Source organism: Necator americanus, chromosome IV (genome assembly GCF_031761385.1).
Source record: "Necator americanus strain Aroian chromosome IV, whole genome shotgun sequence".
In the NCBI taxonomy this organism is placed as follows: Eukaryota; Metazoa; Nematoda; class Chromadorea; order Rhabditida; family Ancylostomatidae; genus Necator; species Necator americanus.
Genome location: NC_087374.1, coordinates 14,166,860 through 14,181,669, shown reverse-complemented (window position 1 = coordinate 14,181,669; position 14,810 = coordinate 14,166,860). Strand labels below are relative to the sequence as shown.

General features: G+C 40.8%; 2 protein-coding genes across 1 annotated transcript; one reads left to right on the top strand and one right to left on the bottom strand.

The window, feature by feature from the left end:
• RB195_001233 (uncharacterized protein) overlaps window positions 1–6,135 on the bottom strand; it is a gene marked incomplete at both ends in the record, with an annotated part of 49,959 nt that extends 43,824 nt beyond the window's left edge.
• On the top strand, window positions 2,022–2,318 carry RB195_001234 (uncharacterized protein; the record flags this gene model as incomplete). Its single annotated transcript, XM_013436696.2, has 1 exon — window positions 2,022–2,318. One exon carries the CDS (start codon window positions 2,022–2,024, stop codon window positions 2,316–2,318), a length of 297 nt encoding a protein of 98 aa, XP_013292150.2.
• Window positions 6,136–14,810: the final 8,675 nt, after the last annotated feature.

The window sequence follows — 14,810 nt, the reverse complement described above, 5'->3', positions numbered from 1 at the left end:
ACTAGATTTGGCAGCAAACAAGCAAAAGTACCATGCTCTCTGATCTTTGAGCATTCATATCCTTTGTACTCAGCAATTCCAGACACGCTGCACTTTACAAGTTGTTGGGTGGAATTGTAGTGTAGGGTTCAAAATGTTTTTTTTTGTTTCCCAAACGATGACATGAATCACATTGTGGTCAATGTCTTGTGTTGATTTCAGGAGAGAAACTTAGACAATTAACAAATAGGTATTCCTCAAAACAACGATATAGAAAAATGCATGTCAATTGTTTTCAAATTTCGGATTTGACGCAGCACCCCACCAGACCAAATGCTTTCCAAACCCTCGTCGAAAAAAAGAACGAATACTCGATGTTAGAAATCTTCGAACACTATTAATCTATATATCGTTGACCACTCTGCAATTCGCTCCCACTATATCGAAATTCTTTTCAGTGACATAAAATTCCGAAAAAGCGAGTAGCGATCTTAATCTACGGCACAGAATAGGCAATATATTCACAGTGCTCGTTTCTTGGTGCAAACTCCACTAAGAACATGCTGGGAGGGCAAATGTTTCAAATACGAATTAGTCATCAAGCGATTCCTATTCACAATTTAATAACGGGCCTAGGCATTCGTTCTATGATGACTGTACGCTGTTCGTACACCATAGTTCGGGTCCATAAGAAGAATCCAAGAAAAGAATCTCATAGTTCAAAAAAAAAACTATTTGAAAAGTCTTTGGCAAGAAAGTTCCTACACTAAGTGGTTAAATGAGGAAATATTGAGCAACTCGCTGAAATCGGCTCATAAAAAGAGATGCGCTCGTTCAATGGGCAGAACCCAGAACTAACAGTTGAGGAAGCCGAGCATAAGCAAAGATAGGATTAATTGATGCCATTGAAGTGAAGATGTGCAGTCGAGCACAAATCATCTTTCAAACACAACAGAAAAACATAAACCGAAAGAAGTGGAAATTTCATGGATTACAAAAAGAAGATGGCCTCAAAAGAGACCAATGCGGGGCTATGTTGGTGCTAATCCACTCCATCGAAGGAATAGCGCCACATACGAATGACTCAGGAGGAAATATGTATGTAGATGCGATGTGGAGATTTCGGATTCACACAAAATATTGATGGAAGAAGAGGTTTTATGAATGCATGAGCATACTTTCGGCAGATTTTTCACCATCATACTTCTATTTTTCCTCAACAAATTTCTACCCCTGATTCTTCATTCCATATGCATTTTTTGAACAATTTGCTACTTTCAACCACTTTCTGCAGTGCAGACTCTTCCTTTCAGCCTTTGCTGGGTAATATTAGATATGTTGATGGAAGGAAATGCAACAACTCCTTTCTTTATTACAACTGAAAAAGTGCGTCTCTCAAACTCTTAAGAAAAAGAAAGCCTGGAGTAGAGCTTGCACAGTTATACAAATCACCCAAGAAATTGGGGTGAAGGAGGGCATAAGAGATTTTTAAGAGAACCACCCACTTCCCCAGCCAGTCGAAATTCCCACTACTCAGACATGTCATCGTAATGTTTATTTGCACAGGAGAAAGCTTATGAATGAAGCCTCGCACCTGGCTAATTACATATCATTTCCTACACCACTACACATCTCTGGAAAATTTATGGGGAAAAAAGCCCATTCTCCATCAGTAATATACGAAGGTCCCAAAATTGATCTAAAAGTTATGATTTTGTTCTTAAAAAATGGAGGAACTTGAAAAAATCTCAAAAATACTTTATCAGCAGGGTCAGAACGAACAGAAACCTTCGTTAAAACGAGCACTCGAAAGGTGATCATCACATAAATGCGCCAATGAGAACAACTAATGTTCTATTTTCTTGTGGTTCTGAGGCTCCGAAAATAATTAGCGGTGTTCGGAGATCAACCTGACAATGATGCGTTCCCTCATTCTTGTATCCACAAAAATATACCAAAAATTAGTTCCTTCTTGCGGTTCACGAAACGAATAGTTGAACTTTGAGGCGAGGCGAAGTGAATTTAGGGCCAATTCCAAGTTAATGAAACCTTCAATCCGCCGTCGTGGCGCTGTTGTCCGACGACCATACAATTTCCGCGAGAACCACTGTTTTCTCCTCTTCGACAGAAGTTTCCGAGAAATGTGCAGAACTGGGACAAAATCAGAACGTGAAATGATCGACGAAATCATGAGACGATTGACGGGCGACCGACGGCTGATCGCTGATGAGGACCAGTGCATCGCAGCCATATCGCAGTCGGCGAAACAAATGACGCAAAGCATGGAATTCGAAACTGTCTCCAGCATAGGACGTCCGCAGTTTCCCCAGATGTTATAAAAGCATTTTACCACCGACGAACACATAACTGTTAGAAAAGAACAAAGCTTTCGTTACATAGTGAAGTGAAATCCGGTTTGTCTTCACTAGAAACACATTGGATTCGGAGCCATAGGCAGCACAAAGGAATGCAATTCAGAAACAAGTGAGGCCAATGGCACCATGTTCATCGAAGAACTCTTTCTAGAAGAAGTTCTCCAACGAGACAGAGAGCGAAAAGCAATCATAAGAACCGAGTCTGCATTTGCAAGAAAGTGGCAACTCAGTTGGACTAGTCACAGTCGGGAAATGAGTCTTGTGGCGGAAATAATGCAAAGCCGAATGATTTCAATGACGAACGACAGATGCAACTAAGGAAACATCTCAACTATGCCACGCAACCCTTGGGAAAACCACTGGATTCACATCGGTATGAAGTGTTGGTGGGCTTCAAGGATGGAACCTCTGCACTGATAAGAATGCCTGCTCAAGTCGTAGGCAAATCGCGCCAATTATGGTGATGGGCTATAAGGAAACTTTATTACTTTGCAAAACAACTGCAACACTCCCAAAAAACAGAAAATTCTAGTCCATTCTTTCCGATGATTCAACCTTCGTAAATAATGAAGCTATAATTGCCTCAAAAGATAGATCTGGGTCAATTTCACTGGATTGCCCGTTGCTATTCCGCCTCGGCGCTGCGACAGATTCCCATTATTTGAATGGTAATTCAAAAAGGAACGCCCGTCACCTACCATCTATAAATATCACGAAGAAATTTGTCATCATTCATTTCTGAAATTGGATTTCCATGACGGAGAGGAACATTAGCCGTCCGGCTACATGAGGTCTAACAACTTTAATTTATTGCAATATCTGAACGGTAACTGAATGATAGACTACATAATCCTAGTGGTTCCTCTCAAAATAGGGATTTTGCTGAGAACGGAAGCTACTGAAAACTATACTAAAGCTTACTAAATCCTTTGAAAGAAACCTACTCTCACTCTAATTCTAGTCAAAACTCCTGTAGGAGACAGAACAAGGATTCTCGTATAAAAACCAAAATGAGGAGCTTGCCGCTTCTGGAAGAAAAAACTGAACATCGACAGTGCGTCAAGGCCAAGTTTCTGAGAAAAAGAATGAGGATTTTGAGAAGGAATGATATTTTAATCACTACAGTTACTGTAAAAGTGGATTTTTTGCTAGATATGCAACTAAAGCAAGCCACATGAGAAAAAATAAGACTACTGAAGTCCGAAGTTCAACGGAATAACTCTATACAAATTCAGGTAATTCACCTTAATATGTTCAATTTCCCTTTCAATGTGTTCGAAAGAGCACATACAACCACTTGAAATACTGCAAAGTGACCAAAAGCCAGTCCAAATCGGCAATGCAAACCTGAAATGAAACCTACAGCGTTAATTTGGTACTCGCTCTCGGTTAGAGCGCAGACGGAGTATTCAAAGATCTGTAGCGGAAAAATAAAGTGAAAATGGAGAGAACCGGTTTTTACAACTTTGGAAAATTAAAATTCTAGAACATAGCATATCCGTCTGCTATAAAAAGAACTCTTAGAGGTTTTTTAAATGTTCACAGATTAATAGAAATACTTTGGAAGTTGTGTCAAAGTGTTAAAACAAACATAAGGGAAAATATATAAAGTGAATAAAAAAAGAAAAGGAGATAACTCTTTTACAGTCGAAGTCGCATATAAAAGAAACCTAAAAGTGTCTCAATAAACAGTGAACTGAATACTAAAAGCTAAGATAGCATGCCTGAAACTTCTTTCAGAAGTAGTTAAATCCTGTTCTCAATGATGATTGTGCTTGCAAATTGAATGGAACACATGACATTTCCATTCAATTTCCAAGCACAATCATTATTTTCCACATTCCAAACGTTGCTGATGGAAGCAGCGTTGTATGTTTGCTGCAGGCTGTACTTTACCCTCCCTATCTTTTTTAATCAAAACAAAGGAAAGATCTACAGTGACAACTAAATTCAACAAAAAAAAACACTGGGTAAAAGAAAATATGGAGAATAAAGACTGAGATGCACAACAAAAAAAAAGCATAATAATTCATAATTGGCAAGTTTAGTCGAAATACAGTAATTAATTTCTATAAAATTCTTCACAGCAATCAATCACAACGTGCGCAAAAATTCTCCGTAATGATGGAAACTTTGTCAGACAACACGGCACCAGCATGTCGACATGTCCGCCGATACATAGCGTGTCGTTGAAAACGTGATCGATTCGACCGAAAGGAAAAAATTTATCGAAAGGACACTGTGAGAAACCACCAGTCTCAAATCGTCACGATTCAACTGATCGTGGGAAAGCCGGATAACGATCCGCGCCCGATGGAACAATGCCAACGCGATCCGAGGAAAAACCTTTGTGAGAAATCCGAGAAAACATATAACTCATCATACATGTGTTGCTATTGCTGCCGTCGCTATCGCAGCCGCTCTGAACATAGTGACTCACAAATAGTGCATGTTCTGTTGAGGACAACGCATGGCACGTCTGATCTTTTATTTCGTGAATTTCGATCGTATAAAAGACTTAACGTAACGCTACAAGTATTTTAATTCATCCTTAGAACAACTTTAAAAAAAACAAAGATATGGCATTTTTATACGCGGAATTACAAAGTTCCCTAATAAGCGGAAAAAAACCATCAAAAAAATCAATAATATATTGCTTGATGGAGTCTCTATTCATCATTTTAAAAAAAACGAAACACACTTACAAAAAACAAACAATGATTACCTAGATAATGAGGTTGTTTAAGACTGGTCCGTAATCAGAAAGGCCGACATCAGAAGTATATGCTTGGTTCTTCACTTTTTATCTTGTCGCCAGGAACTTTTTTAAAGTAAAACAGAACACTTCTTTTAGCAACAAAATCCTCTTCATCTTCTTTTTATATAGCCTAAAAAGTTGATGACTAAATGATCTATTGAATGATTAATTTGATGAAAAGTCCCCTTATTCTATTCATTTAGGAATACAAGGAGAATGTTTATTTGATCGCGATTTTTATCTTCGAATCGATTTCAGCGCAGTACAGAATTAGTACCCAAACGACAAACATATCCGATCTAGAACATTCACCTGTAAGACTAGGCTGGTTACACTTTTTCAGATTCGGATCTACTAGAAACTAAGGATAGAAGAAGAAAACTGGTTAACAGAGTTCAGAGAGCGTTAGGATAAGTTCGTTAAATAATCAAAAACGCATAATTTTGTGTGTCCTAAAACACTGCGTTAAGAGGATTGCGTCCTACGTTGAAAGCTTAGGTAATGAAGTAGAAAAATGAGAAACGTAAAGTAAACAAAACTATTTCCAAACTGTGGTGTTCAAATCACTTCTCAATCGTCCATTTTCACAGCTGCATGTTCATTTTGCAACAAGTTTTCAGGCTAATGCTTCAAAATCAATCAAGGCTCGAGTGCAGGCATATAGTAGGGTCAAAACGACATGAAGAACGGTGCGGTTGCGTAAGCGGCTGCACTCGCTGCGGCGCGGTGGAGCGTAGCGTTAGGGATCCAGCGGGACGCTTACTACCACCATCCAGTTCGCGATGGTCTCACGTCGATTCCAACCGCCATCTCTGCCGGATCGCTACGAGCGCAGCCGCTTAGGCTGCCCGCAGAGTTCACAGCCGATTGAGCGCTCACAATCGCGCAATCAATGACTACCAAACAGCCGGCCGAGAGGGCGGCGCCGCCCGCGCGGTTGTGAACTGTGCGGGCAGCCTTAATCAACTCTGCAACCTGCACGCGGTCGCGTTGCGCCGCGCTTGGCCCGATGAACATGATCATGATGCTAAATTGCTATCTGAAATACGTGATCTAAACGTTTGTTCATTGTTATGTTCAATGGGAAGTTTGTGTTCCGGTTAAATGTATTTATGAATGTATTGCTATGGAATTCCGTTTCTGGTCAAAAGATGCTGAACATTGTTCAAATGCTCGAGTAAGTGACAAATGGCTTTCCAGTTTGAAAAGCAGAAAAAATTTCAGAAGGTGATAGTTCATCACTCCACAGATCATTCATTATTGAAAGTGGATAGCTGATACAGACGGCTCCTAACACCTATAGCTTAAGTCTTAGAGGACCTATGACATGTACATGGACCTATAGGCTAGAGCTACCAAGAAAAAAGGAAGACAGAGCTGGAACTACTACTGCCTCGACTTCACTAAACTTTCCAAACAAGTTTACCAGAAGTGTGAATATCTAAGTCTTATAATGCAGTATCGCCAACGAAAAACTGTAATGTTTTCGCATGCAGCAGCTTTTATTCACCCATTCATCTGTCTTGTCATGGTTATGACCCAGAGATCCTTTGGATTAAAGGTTTCACCCCACGAATGTGGTGGTACGAGTTTCAGGTGGGTTATGCCTATACGGAGTCGTAGATTATGGAGAGAAGGGTGAATCCGTCTATCTCTTCCTAATTGCCGTGAAAAACGGCCCCGAAGATACGGCTTCGAGGTTCAGGCGCGCTGTTTTCTACAACAAGTTCGATTGGAGCGCGCCAGCCCAGTGCACGCGCCGCATCTTCCGGGCGTTTCTACGACAATTAGGAAGACATGAACGAAATCACCCTCCTCTCCATAATCTACGACACCATATAGGAACTCTCTACTTGAAATCCGCACCACGCCAGATTCTTGGGGTGATGCCTTCAAGTGGTGCATCTTCTCTGAAGGCTGTTAGGTTACAAAAGTCTCAAGAAGACATGGATCCTCGAAAACCAATGTTTTGGTTTTAGGGGCTCGACTGACTCAGCTATTGACTTCCAGAGATGACCTGTCGACCAGTGATAAACTATCTCTCTCTCAAACGGAAAAAAGACACAGTACTTAGGTGACAAATTGCAGCCATTAGTGATTTAAAGGCATCACCCCGCAAATCTGAGGTGGAACGGATTTCAGGTGGAGTATTCGTATACGAGATAGTAGATTAGGAAGAGGGGACGATTCCGCCCATTTCTTCCTAATTGCCGTAAAAAAACGGCTCGGAAGATGCGGTATTCCGGCGCGCTACTTTCTACAACAAGTTCGATTGGAGCGTCCAATGTTCCCGCCTCTTGCAGGCGCCGCATTTTCCGGGCCGTTTTTTACGGCAATTAGCAAGAAATGGACGGAATCACCATCCCTCTCTAATCTACTATCCCGTATACGAATACTCCACCTGAAATCCGTGCCACCTGAGATTCGTGGGGTGATGCCTTTAAGAATGGTTCTTGTGCCCTATAAACGTTTCTACGCTCGAAAATTCTGTTCAACTAGAATAATCAATTTCAAAAATGTTAATAAAGTTTGTTACGTGTTTACGTTTGCAAACGTCGTTAGTATTTAGTGGACATCATCTGTGAAGAGTTAACGAATAGTAGTAATAACATATATGTAAGGATTCCTTGTATCGTTGAGTTAACACCATTTGAAGAACCAAAGTAGAATTCTCTTCCATATGCGTGGAAATTACGCATTCCAGCTCCACCATTACCTGGCCGGGACAAGCGGGTCGAACGATGGGAGTAATCTTAAGCTAATATTTCTTTTAAACTATGACCTTCTCTTTTTATCCCAGTGTTACAGAGAGGGAAAGGCTTTGAAAGTGATTTAGCACCTTTTCTCTGCAACAAAGCTAGTAAGCATCATAGCGTTGAAATCTCGCAGATGCACAACAGCAGAGCGTCCATTTTCAACCATCAAAGCCAGAAGAAGGGCAAACTAAGGCTTTGTAGAAGAGAATTTTTCAGAATTTTGACCGAGCATGGTTGGGAGGATGCAAATCGATTCTGCAAGAAGAAATCTAACATATGTGATTTATATCAATTCTCCGCTCGGGTAAAATGTGGTTGGAGGGGACAACCAGTAGTGCCCTTATTTCTCGAAATAAACAATTAAATCAATCGGGACCCTAAGGCCTATGCATTAGTCTTGAAGGATCTATGACACCTAAGTTAAAGCTATTAAGAGAAAAAAGTAAGTAAGAGCGTCGTGAAATAAGGGCGCCACTAAGTGTCCAAAAAGTCTTTCCTCTTTCCAACGATAAGTTCCAGTCGGACAAATCCTAAAAATTGATCGCATGAGAGACTGCTACATCTGTAGTCAATATCTGCAGTGAAGCGATATGTTACAAGAGGAACTAGCATCGAAAAGCTTACACATCAAAACCAAAACGTGCAAACAAACCGAGAACACGTATTTTTCCAACGCACACACACATAAACAGAGCGCCTCTCTTCGAACGACCCGCCATTCAACGCCTCTCATTTCGTGGGTGATGAGAAGACGTGTCTTAGATGCACTTACGTAAGAACAGCATTTAGCAACTAGCGGTCGACCTTCTAGCCACTTTCAAATTTGAACTGCATACATTGCGGAAATGCGAGGAAAACCGAGTCGTTGGAGTGTTCAAGTTCAGCATAGGTCAAGTTCCATGAACCCCAAAACGTAGTGAAAAACCGGTGACATTGCTTGTAGTAAGTGCGGCTCCACAAAGAGCTTTTTCTTTCTAAGAAGGTGATTTACGGAACTAGAGTGATATAGTACAGATGCAGAAAAAAGAGGCACTTCACTGCTGTAACAGGTCTTCATAGACAGAGAGAAAGATTTCTTAATAGTGTCAATGCAAAAGAGAACAACATCGCGATCCATTACGAAGAAAAAGCGGATTCAGGCTAGGATTACTGATATATTAGTGGTTTCTCCGAGAAAAACACATTAAAAGGATAAAGGATAAAGTCACTGGCGTATCAATCCACTAGGGATGCGCCAACGCGTTTTACTGGAATTCATAATCGTTGAGGTTTTGGAACGCGTATTGGCCTTTACAATGACATGCGGGGGCCAGCCGATGATGAAGTCAGTGTTTTTATCCTCTGAGACAAGTCTGGTACCAATTTATCGACCCCGGAGGGATGAAAGGCTTGGTTTGCGCTAGGGCGGTTTCGAATCCTCGACCGTGTGGCTACAACGGACCTCTAACCGACTGCGCCACACCCGCCGAAAAAAAAAAAACACGAAAAACACATTACGAAGGATTAAATGACGGAGTCTATTAAAAGAAAATGAGAAATAAAAAACAAAGGATTATTATGAAAAGCACTTTTACATTTTGAGAGGAACCCGGTATCTCGCATAACATTTTTCTTAGAAATGTGTTGGGATGCACATTCTTGGAGGACAAAAAGTGGCTGCAATTTACGGTGGCCTGAAATGGTTCTCATAAGAGATATACGAGATTCTAAAACTGCGAATATGCCAGCTGATGTAACCTTTGCAGCAGCATATCATTGCTCCCCTTCGCCTAGTGGTAGGAGCATCAGACTGTAATGAGGGCCCTATTATCTCAAGAACTTAGTGCTGTGGTTTTTTGCCAACTAATCAGAATAACCGATGTGAGTCAGATAGAATAATAGCCAGAAAATTAGGCATTATGACGCAGGCAGTTACGTACAAAGCTGTGGCACCGGGAAAACAGGCTCCCGTATATTTTCGAGCATTCCTCCGATCATTCCCTGCCTGAGCAAAACGGGCTGAGGATTATAGATATCCTGTAAGTCCCGAGCTTTTTAAAGGCATCACCCCACGAATCTGAGGTGGTGCAGATTTCAGGTGGAGTATTCGTATACGGGATGGGAGACTAAGGAGAGGGGGGTGGTTCCGTCCATTTCTTCCTAATTGCCGTAAAAAACGGCCCAGAAGATGCGGCGCCGCACAAGGCTGGCGCGCTCCACTCGAACTCCCTGTAGAAAATAGTGCGCCAGAACGCCTGAAGCCGTATGTTCCGGGCCGTTTTTTACGGCAATTAGGAAGAAATGGACGGAATCACCCCCCTCTCCATAGTCCCCCATCCCGTATACGAATACTCCACCTATAATCCGTATCACCTCAGATTCGTGGAGTGATGCCTTTAAGCCCAACTTGTCTCCATGTGAAACCTGCGAATAACGTAGGCCGTTTTCAAACAGGTGAATAAAAATTGACGAAAGAAAGTGTTCAATACCTGGTCGTATTGTTGGAAAAAATAAGCGCTTGAGAGATAAATCTTCTCCATCCCCAGAATCCAAAGTATCTAGGCAAATTCCCTCCTCTCTCCTGACCTCCTCTTAGACTACGTACGTAAGCTCGAAGTTTGTAGTTATTATTTTCCTTATCGAACTAATTGATTCAGTAATTTCGACAAGTCTCAATAGTGATCTTCTTTTCATATTTTCTAGTGAATGTGTGGCTCTCTACGTCTCTATAGTCAGGAAAAGCATCTAAAACGGTAGTCTGTGTCATCATAAACGACTGGAGCGGTGGCTTCGTCGAAGCACGTTGGCGTCTCTTCGGCAGATCCGCTTGATACGCAATATCTCGGAAACATTCGCATAAAAATCTACAGGAGCCTCTTTACCGCTCCCTAACCGCTCGCTAGTAGTTAGAAACTTCTTGATTTCGAAGTTGCCAGCATCGAGCAAGAGGCCGTGAGGATCAAACGAGCGCTGCGCGAACGCCTACGGAAGATCCAACAGGAGTACACGTACCGCTACCCGTTGCAGCTAGCGTACTTTTTAAAATAGGCGCAAAGGACTACACGAAAAAAAGTACGAATTCAAGTGTTTCCATTGTGAGTCACATCCAAACAATAAAATATGGATTAAAGAAATAATATCGAGATTCAAATACGTGACTATAGCAGGAAAAGGAAACTATAACCAGTCATATAACATAAAATACACATGCAGTGAGGCTGAATGGCCCCATTGCGATAATCATGGGCTACGAAGCAAAAAATTACATCGTTTGCCAATCCATGGGAAGTGAAACCGGCACGTATAGTGCACCTGGCAAAACATACAAGCAATATCGTCTATGAGAACATGAATCGTCAGTCTTTTCCTACGAAGACAAAATAAGGGGATCTGGGCACAAATCCCACTTAGGTATGAGACATAGATAAGAACTATCAACTATTGGGACTTATGCGCTCCTCAAGCTGATTAGCCAAAGCTCGAATTGCTACTTTGAAATAGTTCTTAGCACTAGAGATGTGATGTCTTTAAGTGGAAGCAAATTAATCATACATATTACTAATAATACAAACTCAATATAATTCATTTTCAGTTCAAAAGATGCAGTTTGATGCAATTTTGAACGTTATGGTATTTGGAGCAAAAGCGACCCACCCAAATTTCCATTACATTTCTCACTAACCACAAAGTATCTATAACTTATTACTCATTTCTCTGAATGAACAAAAGTTTTAATCACTTTTAATACCAGGAAGTTGAACAGCATCATCTGAATGACATCAAAATTCAAACCGTCGAAAAGAGCTTCAAATTGTCGAGTATTCTCTTTCACTACCCCAATCGCACCCAACTGACTTCATTTCCGCTGTAGAGTCAATTATCGAAATCTTAAGGACAACTAACGTCGAAAGGGGGAAAACCACCAAATGTCATAGTATAGAATTAAAGGAACTTGGAAAGAACCACTTAGATGAATTGCGCAGAACAAGAAAGACCTGTCGCAAAGACAAAAACAGCCGTTTCGTGGCAGTAGGTTGATGACTAGAATATATCTCTTTGTCAACAGTGTAGAAGAAAAACAGGAAAAATAGTCATCGAAATTTTGTAGCAACTAAGAATCAAACGAAAACAGAAAAAATAAAGACGTATTTTTATCAATAACTTACGAGCAGCTGCAGCCTGCTAAGAATAAAACATTTTATTGAAGGAATGCTGTTTTAATTACGACTGTCGCGCGACATGAAATAAACATGTGTTTCTCTGCTGTTACACAACAAAATATACAAGTAGATGTAAATAACTAAACTATGAATACATTGGAAAGATGTGGAGCACATTGATAGCTTCCGTTTATTCGATACAGCAGTGCTATGCGGATGCAGCGCATTAACGCCAAATCCTAGAAGAAAAGACAAGAAAAGAAATGGCAGTTCGCCAGCACCGTCCTCGTTTATGCAACCAACCAGCACCGCTGGACGGCCAGTTTTCCTGCGTCCATTAAACTAGTAATACCCACATCAATCGATTACCTTTTGCTACCGCTATTTACGAGGTTTGCTCGTCATACAGATCACCAACACATAAATGAACTTATTAAGGTCAGTGGCTCCGAGGATTGGTACAAGACTTCTCCGGGAGCATAAAAAAACTGACTTGATCATCGGGTGGCCACCGCAAGTCATTGTGTGGGCCAGTTACACGTGAACCTCAAACGATTCTGAATTCAAGTGAATGTGGTGGCGCATCCCAAGCGGAATGAGTAACGCCAGAAAATTTACTTTAAAACTTTAACTTTAGTTTACATGCCTTAGATCCTCGAGAAATAAGGGCGCCACTGAGTGCCCCTCCCCAACTATATTTCACCCCATTATTATTGTTCCGGCAAAACTTTCCGATCTCTGCGTAATCACGTATCCTTAAGTAACTAACATCGGTCCATTCAGCTAACTATGCCATCTGACTAGGTGGCACCTACCATAATGAGCACATTTACAGAAAAAAAAACCTATGAAGGGTCGTATGGCAATTGGGCACGGGAATCTGCTATCAAATTTGAAGATCTACAGTTCGTGCCGAATGCGTTCAGCCAGATGAACGCGACTTGTCGGTGGCGGTGCGTGCTCTTTCTCTGCTTCACTCGCACACCTATCTCCCACTGTCGCGCTCTAATCGAAAACGCATCGCTTAATTTTCTGAACGCTTCATGGAATCGACCATGAAATTAACACATGCATGCACTTCTACACTGCAAGTGTTGTTCGTCGCAGAATTTATCAAGAACTGTACAGTTTTCAGGGAACCTTTTCCGAAGGAATGCAAAGAACGAAAACGAATAAAACGCTTAAAACCCGATGTTTGAGACGAAATTCGCAAAAACGGCACCAACATATCGTCAACTCCAACTCGAAATAAAAAAAAAACTAAACTCTAAACTTATGACTCATACAATGCTGTTATTTACACAGATATTAAACGGCATAAACCATAACACAGAGATAAAGACACGAGAATAGTCAAAAACTGAAAGTTAGCTTTGGGAGAAAAAGCAGAAAGGGCACTTCTGATGGGAAGAATATCTTTCGAAGAAAATTTTATAACTGACGAGATTAAATAAGACTATGACGACCTACGAAATAATTGCAGTAATAAAAAAAGTAAGTACGAAAACAACTTAATGTGGGGAAAAAATCAGATGTAAGATCCGCTGAAGATAAATGGAAGGCGACCGGTTTCATTTTCGGCAACGCATTGCCAATTGCGACGATATTAGCCTCTTAAAGAGCAATTCAATCGAAGAACAACCCCATAAATCTCACAAGGTGGCACCAAGGACCAATAGTGAGAACAATGTATTAGACCCATATATACATATATATTACGAATACATATTTATATGTCACGCATACATACGTTTAATCATATCTAATGAATGGATAAGGATTCTCAGAAGCGGCAAAACAGCGACTATGATGATGACTGATGACGATGGCTCTCTAATCGAAAAATTGGGCAAGGAATTACGCTTTTCCGATAAAAAAGGATATATGGGCTGAAGCCGGTGCAATACACCTTATCTACGCACCTCGTTCTCTGTTCCCAAGCCGTGTTAGGACCCACCCGTTAGTACTGGACATTAGATCGCGCAAGGAGGCGATAGCACAAGGGAACTCTTAGGTTGTTCGTCTTCCCTACGTAATATTTCCCTAAACAAATTATATTTCCTTATAAGACTATGCTGCGATTCTTCGATTCTTTCAAAGTTAAAGCAGACCCTCCAACAGCAATTGTCTCACCATTTTATGGTGTCACGGAGCAAAACGTTGATAAGATGTGCTACATGCATACGCTTTCAATTTCACAGAGACACTTGAAGGAACAGGATACCTTACCATATACACAAAAGAAAAACCTTATCACGGAATAAATCGCTAAATCACAAACATAATTAATAACTGAAAACCAACATGAAGTCATTAATTTAAGGAGAAGAAGGTAACCAGTATTTCTTCCTGAACAATGTTTAACATGACATGTGAATGCGCTTAAAAACACTTTGCTCCGCCTTAAGCACTCAAGCAATGCTTGCTATTCTTTGATTTGATCTCATAAAAATGATTTTTTTCTAACTTTCACTCAAAAACAAATCCTTAGGAAAATTGAAGGGTTATTCTGAAAAGATTAGTTGAGAACATTCTTGACACTTGGGTTCAAGAAAAACCATTGAACATTACCTGGTGCTTGGAAAACAGTAACAAAAGTTGCGCAATACCAAGCACAAATGTTTGAGAAGCGATGTCGGATTCACGTATATACAAAGAGCAAACAAAGCAACAACGATCGTATAATGGTATGAGACGTTATAGGACAGAAGTGGAGCGCCCAGAGCGAGGCGATAAGCGAAAGTTGAAGGGATGAGGGGATACGAGTTGATCATCCAATCATTGCATTAGTTGGATCCCCAAA